At 38.7% G+C, this 25258-nt stretch overlaps 1 protein-coding gene across 2 annotated transcripts in view; it reads right to left on the bottom strand.

The window, feature by feature from the left end:
- EDIL3 (EGF like repeats and discoidin domains 3) overlaps window positions 1-18019 on the bottom strand; it is a 395460-nt gene extending 377441 nt beyond the window's left edge. For both annotated transcript variants that reach the window (XM_059694158.1, XM_059694159.1), the window contains exon 1: window positions 17446-18019. In XM_059694158.1, coding sequence (XP_059550141.1) covers window positions 17446-17512 — 67 coding nt within the window. In that variant the 5' untranslated portion in view covers window positions 17513-18019. The remainder of the gene's footprint in view (window positions 1-17445) is intronic.
- Between the last annotated feature and the right edge of the window lie 7239 nt (window positions 18020-25258).

Below are 25258 nucleotides of genomic sequence, written 5' to 3'. Positions count from 1 at the left end.
CTAGAGGAGGAGGGGGGAGATCCCAATAATGTGATTGCATTTTGGTGTTGGAATCTGAAAGCTAAGTTTTGCACTGAGAGGTACCAAGAAATTGCTAATTCAAAAGTAAGTGATAGTCCATAAATGATTTTGAAATTGAGCTTTACAGAAACAAAATAAGGCATGCTTCTCTAGAAGTAATTAAGTAATACTAGTTAAATATTTTAAATAGTGTTATATTTAACACTATGATGGCATAGTTATATTTAAGGAAATTTGTATTAATCTCATACTGTGGACTGGCATTGGGATTAGAAGTTGAAGTTTTTGATTGCAGGAACATAACAGAAAAGAAGATGACCCTCTAGAGAGAGAAATTTTGTCAGTGGGGATAAAATAATAACTTAAGTTTCTACATTTGTATGAACAAAAAAAATTTTTCTAAGCCAGTCACTTTATTTCTCAATTTGGGTTTAAAAGGGGGAGTGAAATCATGGACACTGAGGGACATTGGATACGAATACGCCCATTTTAACATATGAGAGCTGCCCATAGTCGGATCTTCACCAGTTAAACTCTCACATTGCAGTGACTACCTATGTGTCAGATTTGTCATCATGTTTTAAGTGTGGTTATGCTCCTTTTCTAAATAATTGTAATCAAGAGTTTTTTAAGGAGGAGCTGGCAAGGTAGCTCAGTTGGTTAGAATATCATCCCAATATGCCAAGGTTGCCTAATGTAAAATAGTGGAGAAGTTTCTATTACAGCTTATAAATCAGGACACACCTATAGCCTATATTCAGAGTAGAGAATCGGTGCAGATAGTGTGGGAAGAATATGAAGGAAGCAAGGGCCTCCTGGTGAGTTAGGAGACACTGAAGGATTTTCCATTAAAGACAAAACTATGGACCTCTTTGCACTACATTCACCAATGTGGTGGCTTTTGGAGGTGGGCCTTTGGGGGGTGATTACATCGGGAGGCTGATGGCCTCAGAAATGAGATTAGTGGCTTATAAAAGAAGCCTCAGAGAACTCCCTTGGCTCATGAACCATGTGAAGACACACAGCAGGCAGGCTCTCACCAGACACTGAATTTGCCAGCACACTGATCTTGCATTTCTTAGCCTTCAGCACGATGAGAAACAAATTTCTGTTTTTTATAATCTACCCAGTCTATGGCATTTTTTTTATTAAAACCCTAATGTACTATAGCAACCAAATATCCCAAAATTAAATATTTTGAAGCCAGAACCTAAACAAAATATATTTCAGGTAAATTCAAGGATTGCTCAACTTTGATGATCTGCCAATTTGTCAACCGGATCCAAGTTCCCACCCTCTCCTTACTAGTATATCACTCTCCTCTTAATGTGTCCTATGGTAACTGTCCTCTTTACAGTAATAGCCACAACCACAATTAAGAAAATAATACCTGGTGTTTATTGAGGGTTTATGTTGTGCCAGGATCTATAAGCATATTATATGGGTTAGATCTAATCATTATAATGGCCCATCTTGGGCTACAGACATTGTTCTAAGCACTTAACCTGTATTAAATCCTCACAATAACACTAAGAGTCAGGCCCTATTATTATAATCCTCGCTTTTTTCTCCTTTTTCAAAAACCAAGGTCAGTTATCTGTTGAAATTGAAACCCTAACTCCTGAGCCTATGAGCTTTATCTTGTTTTACCCTTACTTTTTTTTTGCTTTGTAATGATCAGATCATATATAGATTACTGCATTATGTTTTGTTTTTATAAATATGAAACTCTTCACAAACATTTTAATGCTGTATATAACATACGCTAATCAACTAGAAGGTATCCTTAAAGTATTCTATTGTATCAGAAATTACAAATCATCAAACATGGAAAATAGATAACAAGCGAGTGCTCTATTGATTAAGAAAGACCCTAGAAGCAGTGTTCACAAAAATACCCAGAAAGCAGATCAGATTGGTTAATATCTGAGTCACTTCAAAACTTCAGGAAACATAAAAACTCTTATAATATTTAAATCTTCCAGGGAACTGAATTTCCCAATTAATTCTACCAACTTAGCATTTCCTTTATAGCGAGCCTGATACACATAGCTTAAAATATCATTTATGAAAATATATGCAAGCACCCCAATTAAAATATTTAGCAAAGCATATTAAGATATATTTTTAAATAACTGTATATGATGGCACAAATATATTACAAATTTAGAATAATTAAAACTATATGCTCCTGTCACAATAATAGAGAAGCACCCTGGTAAGTCTCTGAACTGATGCAAATGTATCATAGAATTTAATATATGATACACGCCTCATTTCCTAACATTTGATGTAATTTGTGTTGGGGCACATAGCTAACCATTTGGTGGGAAAAACAAAGAGCAATTCCTATGCACTTAAATATGATGCCAAAGGCAAATCATAATGAAAAATATTAATATATCTTACAAAATAAATTTATTTTAACACCACATAAAATAATAAATACAATATAAAGACAAATGAAGCTTAAGACAACATACTTGCAACATATACCGCACTTCCTTAACTTTTTTAATAGTGAGGCTTGACTTGAGCACAACTACATGAGTTAAATCCACTCCTGAAACCCCTACCCTTTCCTTGTAACCTACTAACTCCCTTTGTTTATTCTCTGCTCCCCTTCATTAGAGTGTGAGCTCTCTCTCTGGGAAAAAGAACCTAGGTCTGCTTGTTTATTGTTGTAATTTCAACACCCAGAACAGTCTTTGGCATCAATCTCTGCACAATAAAAGTTGTCAGGTAAATAAATTATACAACTATGTGGCATGATCCATCCAAGATATTTATTACTTGAAGCAGTCTCTATAAATAGAGATACCAAAATGTTACCATTAAAACTTTTCTTCAATGAGTATATATTTATAGGTTTAAAAATAATTAAAGCTTTAGAACAAGAATAAGAAATTAACTGCTCCTCAAAATAAATTGCCAACAGTTCTTTCCTATCACATAAAAAAGGAGCAATGCATTCGATTTTACAATTTTTACTCGACACAATCCCTGGCTGTATCGGCTGTTTTAAAGAGAGACATGTAGTTTTCAGAGCTTTCAGGCTGGGAGTAGAAATCACACAATTACTGGGGTCAGAAGCATACAAACTGTTTTAGAACCACTGAGGCATTTAAGAGCGGTAGATGTGTAGTAGCCCAAAGCGGAATAAACAGCAGTTTGCCATGACATAGACACTGTCATTACACTGCTCTGGAGGCTCCCAAGCAGACCCAGCTCCCAGGTGCTGTCTTTGCCCCTCTGCCAAGTACATCTGGGTTCAGCAGGTGTGAATGCACGGTGGGAGGAGGGTAAGAAGTTACGGTTGGAGGGCAGTTATTGCTGGTAGAGCGTATAGGATTGATCACGAGTGCACTGGGGAAATTAGCTGATCAAAGGGCTACCTGCAGGTCCCCCACCTGACAATTAAAAATACCAAGTGTTTTGAATTTGTTGCACATATTTTTCTTGTCAACCCTTGATAATAAAATGACAGTTTAAAGCAGTGGTTCTCAACCTTGGCCGCACATTAGAATCACCTGGGAATCTCTTTAAAATCCTGATTTCTGGGCCTCATCCTCTGGAAATTCTGTTTCTTTGTTATGGAGTGGGGCCACAACATTAGTAACAAAGAAACAGAATTTCCGGAGGATGAGGCCCAGAAATCAGGATTTTAAAGAGATTCCCAGGTGATTCTAATGTGCAGCCAAGGTTGAGAACCACTGCTTTAAACCTTACTATCTTCTATATACAATTGCAACTATTTTGTTGAATTTGCTCATTTAACCTGAATCTTGCTTATAAGGTGTTTATAAATTAGACAGCTATGGAAACAGGTAGGTCATTATTCAGTCAGCTCTTAGAGTTTGCCACTACTAAAGTATTTATTGCTTTCTCAAAGTGTATCGCTTGTGCCATAAATCACAGGTCAGTGCATCAGTGCATCAAACAGATAAGAAGGTACTAAATAAGTTAATGGATCTATCAAAGGAACATATTTTTTAACCAGGGAAAGATTTATATACCAGCATTGTTGTTTCCATTCATGGTTTTCATTCATTGATACATGTATAAATTCAGTCAACAAATATAATTTGAGTACCTACCCTGTGCACAACACCACGTTTGGAGTTGACTACATATTAAGAAACAAAATGGATGTCCGTTCTGCCCACGTGGAGTTTACAAAACATTGGAAACAGGACAGAAAATAAAGAAGCTAATACAAAAGTGGTTATATCACTGTGATTTTTGAAGAAAATACTATAATTAAAAGATAAAGAGTTATAGAGAATAAAGGGTATATGGTGTGTATATGTATATGTGTTGGAGCATTGATTACTTGGAGAAGGTGATCAGAGGTATTAGATTGTATGGAGGTGTGTAGTTTCAACTGAGAAAGAAGCTACGGGCAGAAAATGACAACATACAGAAGGAGATAGCTAGAAATAAATATAGAAGGAGGAAAAAATAAAAATAGAGATAGAAGATAGATTCAAGAAAATAAGTACTTAAAGACCTCAAAAGGAATAAATGTAAAACAGGGAACTAAGGGGAGGAATGTGTGCATTGCAACTGGGTGCGCTGGGGAAATGAGCTGATCAAAGGGCTACCTGCAGGTCCCCCACCAACAATTAAAAATTATTATCAAGCATTTATGTACATGATACAAAAATAGCAATAAATAGCATTTATAATAATAAAAGCATAATATGCAAATCGATTGGACGGCCAAACAGCAGAACGACCACCCAAACAACCATTCTATGACACACACTGGTGCCAGGCCAGCCAAGGCAGGTGCGATACAATTGGTCGGGGGCCACGCCACCACCCCACAACTGCCCTGCAGAGAGAGGCCCAGGCCACCAGGCGGCGGGGCGATCAACTGGGGGGGCTTCTGTGATTGCCCCAAAGAGGGAGGCCCAGGCCTCTGGCCAGCACTGCTGCAGCGGTGGGCGGGGCCTCCCTCTGCTGGGCGATCGATCACGGGTCTCCTGGACTGAGAGAGGGTGCAGACCAGGCTGAGGAAGCCTTCCCCCCAAGTGCATGAATTTTTTGCACTGGGCTTCTAGAATTAGTATAATTGTCAGCAAATGAAGTTAAATTATTCTGAGATTCTGTGGGCAGAGCATTCACCATGTAATAGCAACAACTATTATACTAAATACAGAATCAAAAAATTAAAGTAAAATTCCAGTGAAAGAAATGCAAAATAAAGTCATAAAAAAAGACATGGACAAGTATTATTTGGAAAAATGTGTTCTGATAGAAAGACATAATTATAGCAAAGCAACAGATTAAAAATTAAGAATATATTTGCAAAATAAAACAGACTAATGTGTGTGGCATTATTTAGGGAAACACATCCCTGGAATTCTTTGTTGAGATTTTCCCAAGCCTCTTGAATAAATATGTAGGCTACTTGGACAGATTGCAAATGAAACAACTAAAATATTGAAAGGAATGGCTTACAAGGCCAGATTAAAGGGAAAAAAATATGTATGACTTAGCATGTCAGACACCAAAGAAGAAACATCATGGTTTATAAGTATTTGAAACATGTAAATTAGAGGAAAAAGAATTCTTTGTGTAATAGGTTGCACAATTATGAGTATGTTAAAACTGGAAAAGAAATATTCCCCTAGTAATAATGTTGTTTTTCAATCAGGACCACAGCAATTCAAACATGGGCAGGATGAAGGCCGCCAAGCAGACATTGACATTCCCAGTAACTAAACTATGCCGACCTCAACATACCTAGAGGCCTGTCTGAATAGGGCAAAGTAGGTCAGGGCACAACTGCAGAAATCTCCCTAGCCCAGCTGAGCTCTAGAAGGGATCCTCCCATAGCTGTGTCATAGTAAAGAGTCCTGGACTTCGGTCTGTGAGACATACACCTAGTTTTTAGTGTGTGTGTGTGTGTGTGTGTGTGTGTGTGTGTGTGTGTGTTTTAGTGCAGATCACTTATTCTATTCTCTGTCTTTTTCCTTATCTGTAAAGTAGGGGGAAAATAATGACCCCTGAGTTAGTTATGAGGTTTAAAAGAGCTGTTGTATACGAAAACATATTTTATGTGCTGAAATGTGTTACTCTTAGTGGGACATATCAATTATTATAATGAGCTCAATGTGCTAAACGCTGTAGAATGAGGACCTTCAAAGAGCCTGATGCCTGGGACTGGGCTATTATATGTGTTCCTGCTCTAGAGGAATTCAGCTCTCCCCTGGGTCACTTCTTACCCTGTAGCCCTCTTAACTAAATACCAGTTTCTCTCCCATAGCTTTTAGACCTGAGATGTGGCATAGGTCCCTCTTGCTCCTCAATGAGACTTCCTGAAGGTTCTGTCACACAGTTTTAATCTCACACCATATACCTCTATTCTCCAAACCTACCACCGTATAATAGTTATCTCCTGATTTCTGTACCATATGCCCTCATTCCTTGAAGATTTCTGTTCCCAATTCACTGCCATTCTCTCCAACATTTCTCCTGGCATAATTTTTGGGAATTTCAATACCCACATAGATGATTTTTTCCAAAACCTGGCCATTTGTGTCTTGACTCTTTTCTTCCAATGATCTTCTACCCTCCCTCAATCATAACTCCTATGATCATACTCCAAAATATAGTTATTAATAATTGTAACTACAGTGTAATTACTTCAATCCCCCATAATCTTACTCCTCATACCATTACTTTCTATCTTTATTGCTTGTTTCCTTTATGAGCCCAACTTAACCTTTCAGCTCCACCAGGGTTTCCAATGGATCCTACTACCTTTTGACAGCACTCCACTTTTCTGGTGCCAGAAATGGGAAAGTTTCTTTGGAAACTACCTTAGTTTGGAACTTAATGAAGCAGAAATGGTTAAAGCATCACAGCTGAGAAATTCATAAATAGTTGAATATCTCCTGAAATGGATTGCCACAGAGACTAGGTTGGAAAAGAAGAGGGATACGGAGGACTGAAAATTAGAGCAGTGACAAGATGGGTTCAATAGAAATGAAGGTAAGAAGAGGTAGGAAGAAGATTCTGTTAAGAGATGGAAAGTCTGAGGAATTTAAAGTACTGGTACCTGCACAACTCCCATGATATGAAAATCTAAGAAATTGCATTTCCAGTAAGTACCTAAAAATGAAGATGGGGATCATTAGTGTTGGGAACTTCCATGAAGTTTAACACCAGGATGTTATAAGGGTCACAAGTTTATGTGTTAAGAATTTTAAGGGAACAAATATTAGAGAAGAAATAAAGTTTTGAAGTCACTGAGGAAGTTCAAGATATCATGATGGTTACTTGGGCTCCCAAGAGGCAAGGAAGTGGTATAAGCTGATGGCAAAAAAAAAGTGCTAATGTTGGGCTGAGGAGCAGTTTGAAATATTTTTCTAAAAGGCAAATAGCAGTACACCAACTCCTCCTTCTCGTTTTGTGAGTCCAAGAACTGAGAAAAAAACACAACTATAATTTACACAAGCAAAGTGGTATAACAGAAAAGAATAAATAAATTGGAATGGGAACATTTAGAGTCAAGTTCAAATTGTCATTGGTTGCTTGAATTACAGGTCATGCTGAATTATAGGTCATGTGACTTTTTGAAGGTCAGTCTCCTTGTTAGTTAAATGAGATTAAGAATGCCTTCTCTACCTGGCCAGTGAGGCTCAGTTGGTTGGAGTGACCTCCTGTACACCAAGAGGTCATGGGTTTAATTCCCACTCAGGGCATACACCTAGTTTGTAGGTTTAATCCCTGGTAGACGCAGGCAGGGGGCATGTACAGGAGGCAACACAATGATGTTTTTATCTCTCTCTTCCCCTTTCTCTAAAAGTCAATGAACATGTCTTCAGGTGAGGATTTAAAAAAGAAAAAAGACAAAAAAAAAGAATGCCTTCTCTGTTTATGTTTTCTAGAATAACAATATGAAATGCTTAAGAAATGTTAACTATTGTATTATTATTATTATTATTATTACTACTACTACTACTACTATTGGGAAATAAATATAACAAAACATTGGAAGTCCATTTCAACTATTAAATATTGTACCAACTATACAAAAGATATTAATAAGGTGATCTATTATTAGATGATATAATTTTCATTATTTTATAAAATGTTCCAAGTTAATCCAATTCTAGTTTTTAAAAAATAAACCAAATTTTGGATAAGTAATTATGAAAATAAACTAGAAAATGTAATTTTCTAGCTGATGTGGTTTGAGACTCTTTGGTGCTTTTGTTTGGCTAAAACTTCATAATAAATTATATAGAAATCAAATTAAATGAGGATGGGATGTGAGGCAAATTAAAAGCTTTCATTAAATCAGCAGAAATAAAAACCTTGTTAACCTTTAAGATCATTTTGGCCTACATTATGTATCTGAAAACCACAGCGAAAGCAAGCTCTACACGTCTTATTGAATAACAACACAATGCCGAGGAGCACTGGCAGCCCAGAAGTCTAAACAAATCATAAAGTCCATGTTGACATAAAACTGAGTAGCAAGGTTTTGAAGACAATGTGCTTTGAATCACTTCCGAAGCGCTCGTATCTCTCCCATCTTCATATTCTTACTAGTGTTACATTATTGTGAAAGACACATTACCTTATTTCTGAATGTGAAAAGTTTGGCATTTTACCAACTTAAATTTGAAAAATTACGAAACATTGTCCCAAGAGAATAAATATAATTTACCCCTCCCAAAATAATCTACCATAGTTATTAGACATAATGTGTGCTTTATAAGTCATAAAATTATTTAACAAAATATACCCATGACACACAGGTTGTGTCACTCAGAGTGGTTTAGTAGTTAAGAGAATAGGCTTAGATTTAAACTGGATTCTAATCCTAACAGGATCCTTAGTAGTTATGTTCTCTTAGGAAATTATTTAACCTCTCCGTCCCTTCATTATACCATTCATATGTAAATAATAATACCTGCCTCAGAATTATTGTGAGAATCAAAGATGAAACACACAGCATGCACTCAATAAATACTATCCTTATTCACTGTACTTATAAATATATCAGAATGAATGCCCCTTGTTAACTTGTCTAGCAAGATATTTAACCTGATATAATGGGAGTCCCCAAGTAAAGAGAAGAAAGGAAAAGGGAAAATGATACCAGAAAAATTTCTAATTCAAAATTAAAGTTAGCTGAAATGTCAGAACTTTGTATCTAACAAAGTAATCTATCACTTAGCGGTAGCTTTTCTTTAATTGATGATGCATCAGGAACATAAAAAGCACTCCATATCATGCCTGAATGTTAACACTGTATCTTAAACAAGCTCTCGCAGGAGCACTGAGCAGCATTTTCAAAGTAGGTTCATCTACAACACAGGTTGTAAAAACTGAAAAACAAAGTTCTTGAAACTACTTTTGGCTTTTTTTTAATATAAAAAATATACTTCTGTTTAAAATGTATATATATTTACGGAACACTGATTTGGGGGCGATAGGGTAGCTCCATTCATTTCAATATATAGACTGTATCTTTTGGGTTTTGTTGTCATTGTTTAGTTGTGTTGTTTGTTTTGCCTGATACTGTTCTAAGCCCTGGCTCTGTAGGAAGCACAAAATATAAAATAAGAACTTGGCAAATAAATATTAAAGCATTTTTGAATGGCAATTTGCTTTTTGTTTGTCTGTAGACAACATTTCAAAAAAGCTTGTGTCTACAATACAAAAGTTAAACTATGGGAAGGAAAAAGGTGGCTAAACAAACAAGAAAAGTAGTGTGGATAAAATCTGAGTTCAATGCACACTTGGATAGAAAAATGTGAGGACAGAACGGCACCAAAGGTGTGAGAGCACAGATAGAAGACACATAGGTGGGAGACTGCTTGCCATTGCCAAGAGAGATTTGTCACCTTGTTTCAAATACAAACATCCTCTAATGTTCATTTGACTATTCCAGTCTTCTCTGCGCAAGAGTCATGAGCCATTTTACCCTGGTTGTCTTCATATAATCTCCAGCATCAGTAGGATGTAAATGTTCATCCTGACCTCAGTACAAGAAGAGATTTAAGAGGATTATTTTGCATTACCAAATAAATGACTTTATCAAATACCAAGTATAAACCTTAAAGAGATTACCTTCAAATTAAGCACAATATCACCTAACAAGAGATTAAAACCTTGGCCTTCCAATCTATTCACTGGTATACTATATTAAATTATTTTTAAAGAAACCAATCAGTTTGATACAAGCTTCTTTTAAAAAAATTGAAAAAGTAAAGCTAAGATATAGAGTCAATCTTTCTCCATATTAATAATCACATTCAAAAGTGCTTTAGTACTTTAAAAAACCCTTACTTAAATTCTTGTACACAAAATCTCCCATTCCTCTTCATGCAATGTTAAATGTTCCGTTGAACAAATCCTATGCAGTTATTATCAATATAATAATGCATATTTCACAACAAAATAACAGTACATTTACTTGTAAAATATCACAAAATAAGTGTGGGACATTTTATCTGCATTCTGAGGTCCACTTCTTCTCTACAAAATTGAGTAATATGTTTTGTGATACCTTTATTCATTACTGTAGGGGGGAAATCAATACAAAATATATAATAACATTTTCTCTGGCATGATGGTAAAACAAAGTTTTCAAACATCCAAATTCTTCAGAGTTCTGTCTCTTTCACCATTAGGCAGGTTTTCAAGCTTAAATACTTTTTACAAAATCTCTTCAATGATGCATACATTTTACTGCCTTTGTACTGCAAAATATTAAACACACTGCAGTGAGTCTGTGTCTAGAATGCAAGACCAATACCGGCCCCAAATGCTATGATATTCTTACACAGTGATGCCTTTCGGCCTTTAAATTTAGCCAAACCCACTCCCAAACAAATGTCCCCAGTTTTTTACCCTGCAAGCTATCACTGCTTTTGCATATACTTTTTCAGTCTCCTGTATCAGCTGCCACCTTTTATTGCTCTGATTAAGTCTGACCTGTTACTTCATATGCCCTTCATTCTCTGGATCTGGTTGAAAGAGAGCCCAGGAACTTAAAAACCAAGAGCTACAGTCTTTTCTATATGATCTAAGGCCTAAATATTGTAACTATTTGAGGTGATCAGAATTTTTTCATATTTTCTTCTAGGTTCTTGGCTATGTGCTAAGCATCAAAGCTACAGGCAAAGCAGGAAAACTTCACTACGAGTACAGTGAATATAAATATTTGCCCAGCTGATAAATGTAGGCAGGTCACTGTGATCAAATTGAAACAGGAATTTTTAGGGGTGAAAAGGACAGATTTAGAGATTTTAGAAATTAAGAGGACCAATGGAAGAAGCACAGGGCTGCAGAGCAGCAGAAGGTATATTTCCATAGAATAGGGCAGCGGTTGCCAATCTGTGGCTCACAGACAACTGGTGGTCCCCGAGGTCCCAAAGGTTGGTGGAAGCTGGAATAAGGAAGTTGAAAAGCCGCAACAGGTACATTTCCATTGAATGAGGGAGCTGGAAACAGCAAAAGGTCTATATTTACAAAATAAAGGGAAGGAAGCCCTTCATCCAAAAGGAAAAGAAGAAACCCCAAAGGAAATAGGAAAACAATAAGGAAAGAGGGGGGGGGAACCTCACATGTCCCATGTGAGGTTCAACCTTTGAGCTCAGAAGTTACTATAGCAGTGGTTCTCAACCTTTCTAATGCCACGACCCTTTAATATAGTTCCTCATGTTATGGTGACCCCCAATTTCATTGTTACGAACTGAACATAATTAAAGCATAGTGATTAATCACAAAAACAATATGTAATTATATATGTGTTTTCCAATGGTCTTAGGTGACCCTTGTGAAAAGGGTCGTTCGACCCCCAAAGGGTTGCGACCCACAGGTTGAGAACCATTGTACTATAGTAACCAGTCCAAGGAAATAGTGACCAATCAGAGGGAATATCAAGGCACCAAGCTCTACAGCCTTTATAAACCAAAGAAACAGGGACTCAGTGGGACTCTTCCCCCTCCCCATGTGAGAACCTGTACTTGTTCTTTAATAAATATCCACCTTTGCTATACCACCTTCTGTCTTTGCTAATCCACCTTGGATTCCCATGGAGAAAGAACCCAGGAACCAGTCTGCCCAGGGGGACACCGCATGTTCCAGTCCAAAAATTCCGTTTCAAAATCAAGGTGTGAAATCCTAAGTTGCTCTGTAATTCAGATCCTAATTTATTTCCATTTATGTTTTAAACCTCAGGATTTAGTAGTAGAGGCTTCATCTTGTCATTTTTTCCCCCCTCACAAGAGAATAAATTGCAAATTCTAGTCTGGGAGATTTGCGACCTTTTAAGAATGATGACAGAATTTTATAGTGAATACTATGCCCTAGAGATGCTATCGAGCAAGGAAATATTGGGGGTGTGACGGGGGTGGGGAGGGAAAAGATGGAGAGGGAGAGAAAGAATTTTTATTTTAGGAGGACTCTGACAGAAAAGATGCCACTGGAGACAGACTGTTTGCATGGTGTCAGCAATGTATAAAAAACTGAGAAAACTTGTAGAAATGGTGTTCTGGTGAATCTGTAACCTGGTTTTAAGGGCTGTATCAGCAGATGCCAGAAGAAAAGGTTATCAGGCAAGGATCCATTAAAAACAAATAAATGATGTCAACTGACTGACAACTTGATACACAATAGGCACATCTGTAAGGTTTCATATGGGCCAAAATGGGTAATAAAACTTTTTCATGTCCTTTAGTCTCCTTTGGGCACATGACTTACGTTATTTAGAAACTTACAAACTCTAAGAAAACATATACTTCATCATTGTGATAGAAAAGGATATGCAGGTATCTCTTGCCAGGACTATAGGTATGTATAATATATAGCTAGAAGTCATTATAGCAGAATTTTTATTTATAATACATTCAGTTGGTATGAAGAACAAGCTTAAAAGCATGCCAAACATTTCAATAATAGTTGTTTTGCTGTAAGCACCTCATAAAATCTATGAGCATTTCCTCTGAACGTACTCAGGAAGACCCCTGAGATATAGCAGTTCAACCTAGACATGGGCTTGTCTGTGGCACTAACAGCAACCCTGTTTCCAAGTTAAAGTCCCGTGGTACAAGCAGCGGGTCCTCTTTTTCAGGGGAGCACGAATAACATAAGTTTCATACAATTAAGTTTGACCTATTACTTCATATGCCCTTATATAACAAAATAAGTGTGGGACATTTTATCTTTATGTGGATTTGCAGATTAGCATTTACTAGTTTACCTCTTTTATTTTCTCCAGCTTCGCTTTAAAAGATCTTCACTGATTATTCTGACACCTGCTGGCAAGGGCAGACTTTATCCCAATCTACTTTTCCTTCGACAACTCTCTCAAATCAGACTTCTTGGAGGTATTTTAATTGACAATTAAGTGGTGATTCATTCAGTTTAAGTATTTACTTAATTTCTAGCATTATCGCCTAACTATGAGAAAATACTCAACATGGGTAACCATTTGATTTTTTGTAGATAAATACTTGCTTGCTTTGATTAACCAACAGATATTAAAGCCATCACATGGACAATGATTTAAAAAAAGGAAAACATACTAGGCATCTTCATTAAAAATGCAAATGAGAACTGAATAATAGGAATGGTTTGGCTTTGATTTTCTACTCTTTCCCCTGCCACAAACATACAATGCCAGTTTGCAAACTACTTTGGAAATAAACTCAACTGTATAAAGAGTAAATTTATTAGCTGTGATGGAAGCCATACCATTGATTACGTATTTGCAAAATTTATTTGTTACTCACTACCTATTCATTCTGATTTACTCTGGTTTGAACTGTGCTCTGAATCCTGCATTTTTGTTGTTGGTTTGTTTTGTTTTGGCCAGGATACAGTACAATGAACCTACTACATCATAAATCATACTCAATGCTATTGCACCTACAAGTGTGTTCAGTGAAGACCAAATATCAGAATTAGTTTCTTGGGCTTTAGAAACTTGAATTTAGCACATTTTTAAAACAGTACACAAATGATAACATATACAGTCCATCCCATTCAAAACCCTGCAAAAGATAAAAAGTTTAAAAATAAATTACCTAATTAACATTTTTATCTTAATATCAGTGAAATTAGGAGTATGGGCTACAAATGTAGGCTGTCAAAACTATTAACTTATATGCTGTAATGGTTGTGAGTAACCAAGCCATTTTAGTCATGTATACTTTATCCCTTTATGCTGCTATAATTTTGTGAGGAGAAATCATATGTATCCAGCAATGAAAGCAAATGTTATTAGTAACATTAAAAATATCCTAAATCCTGAACACATGTTTTATATCAATAATGATCTTAAGATATTTGAGAAAAATACAACAGAGTTTTAATTTAGAGAAGTGCTATACATTTGCCTGGTTTTGAAGATCTTTGTTACTTCAAGACCCTAGAGAGAAGAATAGGCTATTTTAATTTTTAACCATTAGTTTGTATTATTATCAATGTTTTCCCAAAATCATATAAATTTAAAACAAAATGCATTTCAATTCTAAGGAAATATTTCAACAATAATGTTCAGGAAAAAAATGTTCATGCGCGGAAGGGGGGGAAATGTACGTTGCACCATGACAGTGGATGACATGGCCAAGATTTTGCATTAGTGTGAAATAGTCACAGCAGGATACTTAATATTCCCTTAATTATTACTTCAACTTCTCAAAATTATTTTTAAAGGTTTCAACAGGAATCTAAAGTTAGCATGTACCTTTAAAGTATAAAATTAATGGTCATGTAAATTAGGTAATGAAGATACTAATATGTAATAATTTTAAACACATAAAAAACTGTTATTTCAGCATTAATATTACTATACTAGTATAATCATAGAAGCATAGTGTTGTTATCTCCAGTGAGATTGCTCAGCTACTAATTTATTTTCACGTAGAATTAACTAAAAATCACCATTCATTTAAAAAGGAAATGTAAATACCGATGATTCAGAGTATTTAGGAAGTGTCTAGACATCTTTAGACAGTGCCATTTGCTAAAGACTTCAAGCACAAACTGCAGGCAAAGGGACAGATTGCATAAGATGTCACGTGCTTGCTGCAACTGTATGCATGTTATTGGATTTTTTAGAGCAACCCATAACGATGAATAATTTAAGAGTTAATAAAATATTCAATCTGACTGATCCATTGGTTTAATTTTAAAATAAAATAACTAGTAAAAGGAATTACACGTCCTTATCAAATCCCAGGCATTAATGCATGGAAATTGCAACCCACACAGGGAAACTCCAATTTCTAAAAGGCACACATTGGATAAATGATATGGGGGGGGGGGGGGCAGGGAAGGTGCAGGGAAATTCTAAGTGTTAGCACCAGCTTTAATAACTTTGCTCAAAGTTTAATCGTTTGGAGCTGTCAGGCAAGCTGCACTCTGCCTTCTGCAGGGCTGAAGGAGAATAAAGTGGAAATGTGCAAGTTTAACATAAATTGTTCATGGAAAATGGTGTTTTTCCTAAATCCCTCTCCCTACAGGCTGGCTGACAAAAGAGAACCCTACTGAAGATTCTGGAGTGCACAGCTGCTGGCATTGTCTAGGAGCCTGATGGGAGGCCAGGCAACCTCACGAGCAAGGTGTGTTGTCTGGCGGGGTAAACTGTGCCCTAACCCTGCTACCTAGGAGGCAGCGCTCTGGGCTGCAGCGAGCTGGGACTCATCCTGCCAAGGGCTCCTCACCCCGACCAAACCAGGCGACAGTAGCCACACACGCTAAAGGCGCTGTCGCCTCCACCTCGGATCTGGGACAGAGGGTGGCACCTTGTAGGTGCGTGTGAGTGGGTGAATGTGTGTGTTTTCGTGTTTGGAGCAGGAACGGAGGTGGGGAAGGGAGGAGGAAAGACGGAGTGCCTGCAGCTCCCCCTTTCTCCCTCCAGCTAAAGGATCAAAGTACAAAAGCAATTCAGACGGGAAATGAGAGAAAGGGAAAATATTGGTGGTGGGAACACAATCTTTTTCGTATCGCTGGGGACTCCACCGAGCAACTATGGAGCCATTACCGTTCCGCAACCTTCAGCGGAGTGGCTGCCTCTGCCTGATCCCTGGAAGGGCACTTGGTAAATGCAGGCGAGGTTCATACCTACACACACGCCTACCCGCGGGGGAAAGAGCCTCATCCCCGGAAAGGGAGGGAGGAGGCCGAGGAAGGAGAGGCAGCAGACAGCTACTGGCGGGGCGGGGAGGGCATGTGGCCAGGAACGCGGGCGAACAGTAGCCCGAGAGCACACAATTGTCCTGCGAAACAAATGGAAGGACGGGTGCGTGGACGGGTGGTGCAGAATATTCATTCAGTATGCAACCTCACATGAATTCTAGTCAACACATTTTCCATCCAACTCTCCCTTCTTAGAGGCAGAGTATTTTAAACCAGGCAGTGCACTCAGATCTCCGCGAAGCAGCCTGCGAGCTCTTCAGAAGGGGCTGCCGGCACCCGGGAGTGCAGAGGGGGCAACCCCTCCCTCGGCCTCCCCAGAGCCCCAGGCTCCCCCTGCCCTTTTCCCACGCCCCCGTCAGCCCCCACCGCTGCAGAGATAGGGGGCCGCCCAGGGCTTGTGTTGATAAGCCAGCCCTCGCAAGGGACCTGGAAGTCACAACTCAGCAGGAGGCTCGTCCTGGTCCTCTTTTTGTTTTCTCCCCAACAGGCTGGTTTATTTCACACAAATCATGGAAAGCACCGGCAGGCCAGCTCTTACAACTTTTCCGCTCTTGGGCGGAACACGAGGGTCATCTCGCACCGCATGATTTTCCATTTCCAAGAGTGAAGCTTGCACAGAAGGGAGGGCTGAGCAAAGCCTGAGGCCCCTAGGATTAGAGGAGAGGTTTTCTGGAGCCGAGGCTGCCTCCGAGGATGGAGAGGAGGAAGAAAGCAGAACTGACTTGTCCGACAGTTCTCCATCTCACTCTCAGCCCAAACTCCCGGTGTGAGGTTTGGGTTGCAAAAGGCTCAGCCCAGCCTCGTGCCAAAGCTCTGCACCCCCGGGGCAGACAGTCCCGCGCCTCTCCAGCCACTTCCCTTTTCAACTAGATGAGCTGAGCCCAGCCCCAGCCTAGGGATGCCCACCCGGGGTCCCTAGCGGGCTCCGGACAGCACTGCTCAGGGAGGGCTCCAGCGGGCCGAGTGAGAATCTGTGGTGCCCAAGAGCGCCGTTCCTTCCCTCCTGCCTCCCTTCTTCCCTCAATCTCACCTCCGTACCGCACCCTCTTTCCTGCTCAACCCCACGCACTTGCTCTGACTTTAAGGGCACTTTTCGGGAGAACCCAGGGCGTGCTGCCTCCTCCGCGCAGCCCGCCACCCCTGGCAAGTCCAGGGGAGCACCTCCAGCGCCAGGGATAGCATTCCCCTGTGTCCTGCACCCAGTAGAGGCGGCGCGGGTGGGGTGGGGTGGGGGGGGGGGAGACTCCTCACCTTTGCAGAACTGGGGGACCCAGAAGCTGAGCCCGACCAAGAGCCAAGCGGCCACGGAGTGCTTCATGATCCCTTCTCCGGGACTTGACCCCGGCTGGGCAGGCGATGGAGCAGGGGGGCCACGTGCCCGAGGTAGCACCGCAGGGCAGCAGCAACCCCGCCCCTGACCGTGAATTCAGGAAGATGTCTTCTTCCTGCAGCGCTTCCTCAAACAAATTCTTGGAGAGGGCGAGGAAGAGTGGGTGCCCGAAGGGAGGGCTGTCTCTCCTGCTCTCGCCTGCGCTCTGGCGCAGAGGTGGGCGAGCTTTGGCAGCGGCGGGTCTCAGCCTCCGCTGCGGGTGGGTCCCGGCTGGGGCTGGGCGGCCGGGGTGGGGCGCGGGAGCCCGGGGTTCCAGGTCACCCGCTCCGGCGATCGCAGGCTAGCCGCTCCGCCGGCGCAGCTGGGGCCGCTCTCCCGGTCTGGGCTGCGGGGCTGGCGACTTGGAGAACAATGAAGCGTGAGGGCGGGGAGCCAGCGAGCTGGCCCCGAGCGCACTGTGTACAAACAGAGGCGGCGTGCGTGCGAGCCGAGCCTCCCCGGCTTCCCCAGCGCCCCCGCCCCCGGCCGCCCTCTTATCCCTCCCTCCCTCCCTCCGTCTCCCGCCCCCACCCCCACCCAGCCCCCCCTCCCTCTCTGACTCTGTGGGTCTGTCTCTCTCACTCGGAGGTGGCTCCTTCTGCTGGAAAAGGGAGACAACCGCAGCCACACCCCGGCACCTGCCGCCTCCTCTGAAGTTCCTACCTTCCTGGGCGGCTGGTACCCTGTCCTCACGCCCCAGAGGCGCGGGGTTAAGGGAGGCACCTTTGGTGTCTGAGATTCTCCTGGTTTCCAGCACCGACTTTATCATGAACCACGTTAAGGATTCCCCCGAAGCCCCTTTCTCAGTACAGCCAGGAGAAGAAGTTAAGAGGTTCTGAAAAGTAGCTCTTGGGGCACCAAGCTGCTGGAGAGACAGAACCCTGAAAGTCACTTGTCCTGGATTCTCGGGAAATGCGGCCGATTGAGCAGCGAGACTCCATCCAGCTAAGACGGGGCTGCTTCACTGTCTGTCTGCACTTCTGTTAGCTCTGGGGCTGGGGCAGAGGGTTGAGGGCTCATCTCTTCAAGGGGACCGAACGGTGAAGGCTGGGGCTAGGGAATGGGAGACCTGCATCTGTTTCAAGATGAGAAACATTGGGGTGAATTGGGGGCCGGGCAATGACAGGTTCTTGAAGCTTCACTAAAGTGGATCAAATCACCCTATTACCCACAAAAACAGTATAAATGAACTGGTTTGGGCAGTGGAAATAGCTGAACCAAAATATAGCCCTTGGCTTACAATAGTGTTCTCTATTTTTCTGATTAGAATGACCGCTTAGTGTACATGGATTCCGTTTTGGCATTTGCAGGCACCAAAATGAAACACTTGCTTTGTTTTCTTCTTTCCTTCCAGAGAGGGTGGTAGGAAGAGAGAGAGAAACACAGACACAGAAAAATTGAAGGGAACATTCTTGAAGGCAAGGATGTGAAAGGAGACTGTATGTACTAAGAAAAGGATAACAGGATCTTTGGCCATGCAAACTCCATCTCCTTTTGCCTGCTTGGGTTCCTTAAACTTGAATTTCTACCTTCCTTTTGGAATTTGAAGTGAGATCAAGGATAAAAGACTGGTGGAAAAGTATTATTATTTATTGCTATGGAGGAATTAAGGTATTGTACCGCTGGCAAATAAAACACAATGGCATTTCAAAATTATTTCAAAACAAGGTTTGTTCAGATCATATGTTTGGTGGGAGGGTAAAAGAATAGGGTTTACAGTTTATATTCAATATTATTCTGTGTTAATTTCAGGTGTACAGCATATTGATTAGACAATCATAAATACTTTACAAAGTGTTCTCTCTGATATTTCCAATACTCAACTGGAACCATACATAATTACAGTGTTATTGACCATATTTCATATGCTGTACTTTACATCCCATGACTATTTTATAATTACCAATCTGTGCATCTCAATGCCTGCTCCTTTTTCACTCAGTTGGTGAAAGGAATCGTTTTTTAAAATGACTTTGCTACGGGAAAGCGGGAGAATCATTTATTCACTATTTTCATGCTTCAAGCCACTGATGTTAGAATAAGACATCATTGTCCAGAGTTGCAGCAAAGAAGTTTTAAACAGTGATATTCCAACCTTCTAGCACATCATTATTACTGAATTTTGAAAGTGGGCTTTCAGTCATGCTATGGCATGTCTACCATAGGGACCTTTTTATTCTTTTGAAATGAGATGTTTAGTATTAGTGTGAAGGTATTATTTCAAAGGTTAGTGCTAAATCTCAAAAATATAAAATGAAAAACAGTGTCTCTGTGATGAGGTATTATTTTCCTATTTAATTTCCATTTATTTCAACTTTTTTGATAATATATGATCTTAATAAGCATGTTAGGAAGTTAATTTTTTTGCTACAGTGTATGTTACTAAAAGTTTTTCTTGTTTTATGTTTTAAATATATTTTTTATTGATTTCAAAGAGGAAGGGAGAGGGAGAGATAGAAACATCAATGATGGGAGATAATCATTGCACAGGTACCTCTTCCATGCCCCCTACTGGTGATCAAGTGTACAACCTGAGCATGAGCCCTGACCAAAATCAAACTGTGACCGCCTGGTTCACAGGTCTACACTCAACCACTGAACCACACCAGCTGGGCAAGTTTTCTCATTCTAATTTAAATTCTTAAAAAAAAAAAACTCCAAGAGAGCATAAAACTACATTAAATGCATATTATGTGACCAAATACCTGGAATTGTGACTATAAATGCCATTCTGTTTAACCTGGTAGACAACTTGTAATATATGTTGCCAGTTTAATACCTCTACTTCCACAAGTCCCATTTCCAATATCATTCTGATACATAGCCTTAGATCCATAGCTTCCTGTGCTTAGTTACCCCCCTTTTTCTCACTTGTTGATAATGATCATGTACCAATCAGCTTTTCATTTTGAAGGTTCCAGGCACTTTATCTAATTTACATTGATAGCACTCATTTCACTCTTACTAAATTCATATCTAGCCTCTTCAGAAGTGGAATAGAAGAAATGTTAGAAGACCAAAAGATATAGATTTTAAAAAGAAGAAAAAATAAAAGGATAAAATTCTGTTATGAATCTTTTAGCTCACATAAAATGCTAAGGGTCCTTTACTAAGCATATATGATCCAGGCTACATTTTATAGCTTCTGCAAATATGTGCCCAAAATACCAAAAATGAATCTATACATCATTTGAAAACAGCACTTCCCAAATATTTTCTGCAAGCTTACTTCCCCCAAGATATTAATAGGTTTCTGAGGGAAAAAACAAAGTTTGCCATGGTCCAATAATTTGGGTAACATTGCATATCAAAGCAGCATCTTGAGGATTCATGGTGAACACTAGCATATGAAACTCTGAAAGGTCCTGTGGTTATGAAACTTTTCCAGACATGTGTAATTCAGAACTTTGTAAACTTCTTTTTTCACTAGGACAAGTTTTTTCTCAGAACACCTGTCAACATATTGTACACTTAGTGCTACAAGGAAAAGAACTTGGAAAACATTGCCAGAAAATAAAGCAGAATACTAGTAAAGTATCAGCAAAACTAATAAAAATGGAAGTGTGTAAAGTTTACTGATTTTCAAGAATTGTTCTTATTTGCTTATAGTTTGGATTCTGGAGCAGAACATATATGAATTGAAATACTGTCTCTACCACTATAACTTTTAACGTAGGCAAGTCCATTAATTGCCAAGCCTTACTATTCTCATTTGTAAAATGGAGTTAATAAAAGTACTAAACACATACTAGTAGTGATAGGTTATTGTCCCAAAAGGGCCTAGTCCATTAGTGGCTTCACAGTGATGATTATGATGATGATAACAATAGTGACGATGGTGATGATGGAGATAATGATGAAGAAGGAGGGGGAGGAGAAGGAGGAGGAGAAAATGAGTAAGACAATAATCACTTATGGAATTTTAAAAAAATTATCTCAATAACTAATTACCTTCATTCCCCATCCACCACCTCCATTAAATTATCGAAAAATTTTAAACTCAACTTTTAATTTGTCAAACAGTAAATAACACTAAATGTATTATTTCTCATTATTTCTGTAATTAATGAATAATATAAATAAATAAACTAAGTACATGAAGATTCTTAAATTATTTTATCAAATGGTACTTGGCACTATGATTTTTTTTATCATTTTGCATTTAAAATCTTTGTTTTGCATTTCAAAAACTTTATTTTCTTTAACATCCAAAATGTCCTTGGATTAAACTTTGGATTTCAGCTTTGTGTGACCCAAAGAAGAAAATCCAGTCAAGTCCTGACCTGGACTTCTGACATACGTAACTGTGAGCTAATAAATTGGTGGTGTTTAAATCTGGTGAATTTGCAGTAACCTGGTAAGCAGAAAGGAAAAAATAATACAATAGATCACTATTATTACCCCTTTTTAGAGGGAAGGAATAAGGCACAGATCGGTTGGGTAAAGTGCCCATGGTCTCAACTTAGTAAGTGTTGGAGCCAGTAATTGAACCTAAACAGTCTGAATTCAGAGCCAGCCACACTCCACTGGCAGCAATCATGGAGGCTCAACTGTATATTAAACACTAAGCATTTTCACATGTAATATTGCTTCACTAAATCATTCCAACAAGCATTATGAGGTAACCATTATTTTTATCTCCATTTAACTGTTGAGGAAATCAAGAATCAAAACTTGCCCAAGATTAAGGCATTACTGAGGGATGGAGCCAGTAGTCAGGATCTGAGCCCTGATTTGATTCCAGGGGTGATTTTCACAACCATTATGTTGTAGGGTATATTTGCAAGTCATCTAACTTACTGTACTAGTATGTATTTATATTTTCAATTAAAGAAAGTATATGTAATTGTCATTTTTTAGTGTAGTCTGCCTTCTCTCTGACCTTCTTCATCTATCATTTTAGAGTATACTTTGCTTGAATGTAGGATTCCAAGAACATTTTAAAATTATCCAAAATATTTGCATAACTCAAAATACTTTTTGCATTGCTCTCCATAACACCAAGCTACGGAGAGCAATGCATTCATTTCTCCAACCCTCCACTCATGCTGCTATGACTCCCTGAAAAGGCCGCTCCCAAATTTTAATATCTGTATTTGAATGTTCCCATAAGACCTCCCCAAATTATTTCAGTACAACAGAACCATCATTTCCTAAAACTAACACTTTTTATTTCTCTCTAGTTGTTTTGCTTGCATTGTGAATAGTTCTTGCCACGAAGATAATTGAGCACCATAGACTTAGCAGAGTGTTAACATTTTGAATTTCTTTAGTCTTCCCACCATGCGCACGAAGGAAAGTTAGTTGTTAAGACTACACATTTTGTGGTAAATTCCCAGTTCCCAGTATTCCAAGCTTGATTCCCTGACAGATGCTGTCTCCAGAAAATATGCAGGTCATTACACAAGAATAAGCCTTTGCCTTCAGAGTCTGACCCCCGTAAGAGAAACTTCTGGTGCCTCTCATTCCTGCCCTCTGGTTTCCCAACCATTTCAGTGACTTAATTTTTAGGTCCCTAAACTATTTTTAAATAATTAATACATGCATATAATGAAAGTTCAAAGGCACAAGTCTACAGAGAAATAAAAGTTTTCCTCTTAGTGTCATTTCCTCCTTACAACAGGGTTGTCTCCCCAGAATAACTGCTGATAGTTAGCAGCTATTGCTGTGTAACCTTCTGAAGATATATACACACACACATAAACACATATATACATATATATATGCATGTATATATATGGTGTAGGTGTGTATATATATACACATTGTTCATAACAATTACTAAATTATATAAACATCATGCTCTTGCTTTTTTCACAAAAGTATTTCTGAAATTATATCACGGGTGAAACATAAATCTTTTTTAGTGGACATTTAAGTTGTTTCCAATCTTTTGCTATTGCAAACAATGTTCAATGAACACATATTTTGCACACATGAGCAAAATACAGTTGCTAGAATAGAATGCTTAAAGTGGCATTGTTGGTTGAGGGTATGCACATTTAAAATTGTGGTGGCTCTTGCCATATAAAGATGTAAGAAGTCATTCTTCTATCTGTAATGCATCAGGGAGCTTGTCTCCCTACATCCTAGCCAATGCAGTGTGTTTGCAATTTTGGGGCTTGTCAATCTTGTAGTTGAAAATTGACATCACATAGTTTTGAATATCTCTTATTATGATTGGATGTTAGTGACTTTTCACATTTAGAAATAATTTATAGATTATTTATATTACCTTTATGTCGTGACATCTCATGCCATTTGCTCTTTTATATACTGGATTGCAGATGTATTTCTTGATCGGTAGGAATTCTGTATATATTTAAGAAATTAGCCCATTGGGTATCATGTTTATATTAAAATTTTCCCAGCTTGTTTACAGCTGTTTTGCTTGACTTTATTGTCCTAAAAGTTTCATATTTGGAATGATAAAATTTATCCATCTTTGCTTATGATTTCTAGGTTTTATATTTTACTACGCTCTTACTATTCTGCATTTATATTCTCTTACATTTTCTCTTAGTACTTCTATGGTTATTATGGTTTCTTGTGTTTTTGTGTAAGGGGGAGTATAGATGTTACTTGTTTTCCAGAAAACCAGTTACATAAAAAAAAGCATGTCTTCTTTACTGATACAGCATGCCAATTAAATCACTCAGTGAACATATATTTGGTTCTACTGATTGCTTTTATAGACTCACCTATTGGGTTATCTATTCATGTGCCAGTGCCATACTCTTAATTATTGTTGTTTTAAAATGTTTTTAATAACTTCTAAGATAATATGCCCTTATTTACTTGTCTTAAAAATATTTTCTCACTACTGTTGTATACTTATTTTCCCCATGCGAACTTTAGAATGAATTTGTCTAGCTGAAATTGTAATAAACATGTTTATAATATTAGGATTCCTATCTATATATCCAAGTTTTTCTTTATATCCCTCTTATTGGTCTCTACTTTGGTATTTTATCTTTTTATGTACCCATCTAAGTACAGTTTTTTTCCATTATATTTTATGACTGTTTTATATTTATATGAAGACTATTTGGATGTGTGTGTACATGTGTCCCAAATATTATACCTAGTCACTTTATCAAAAACTTTACTGTTGATATTAGATTTTTAGTTCATTTTGAGTTTTCTAGATATACAATTATATCACCTAAAAATAATATTAGTTTTATCCCTCTTTCCAGATTTTCATACCTACTTCTTTTCCTAATCACATTCTCATAACTGCTGCCAAATAAATGCTAATCGAATGGACACACCTGTACTGTTCCTGACTAACATGACCAGTCTAGTGACCTTTTGCAGACGCAGCACATGTCCTCTAGTCTTCAGATTCCAGTGCAGACATTACAGTAATTTCCTATATACTAGTGCTTGCTTGAAAAATAATGAAAAATAAATTTAAGGAGCCAAGCCATTACTGTCAGTGTAGAGAGGAAATAAGTGCTCATGAATGTACAGGGCAGGATAAGAGAAAAACAATTTTCTTTACAGCAAAGACAAAGACACTCGTGAAGATCTGTCAGGATTGGATGCTGTAAACTTGGAGGTTGCTTCTGACTGAACCCTGGAACTCAGTGTCTTTGGACTTAAAATGAGAAAAACTCGCTTTGTGTCCATCACAGCCACAGCTATTTAAATATGTGATTAACTGGGGAAAGAAGATGTTGCAACTGTCCA

The sequence above is a fragment of the Myotis daubentonii genome, chromosome 4 (genome assembly GCF_963259705.1).
Source record: "Myotis daubentonii chromosome 4, mMyoDau2.1, whole genome shotgun sequence".
NCBI classification, from domain to species: domain Eukaryota; kingdom Metazoa; phylum Chordata; class Mammalia; order Chiroptera; family Vespertilionidae; genus Myotis; species Myotis daubentonii.
Note: the sequence above shows the minus strand (reverse complement) of the source record. Positions and strands in the feature narration are given on the sequence as shown.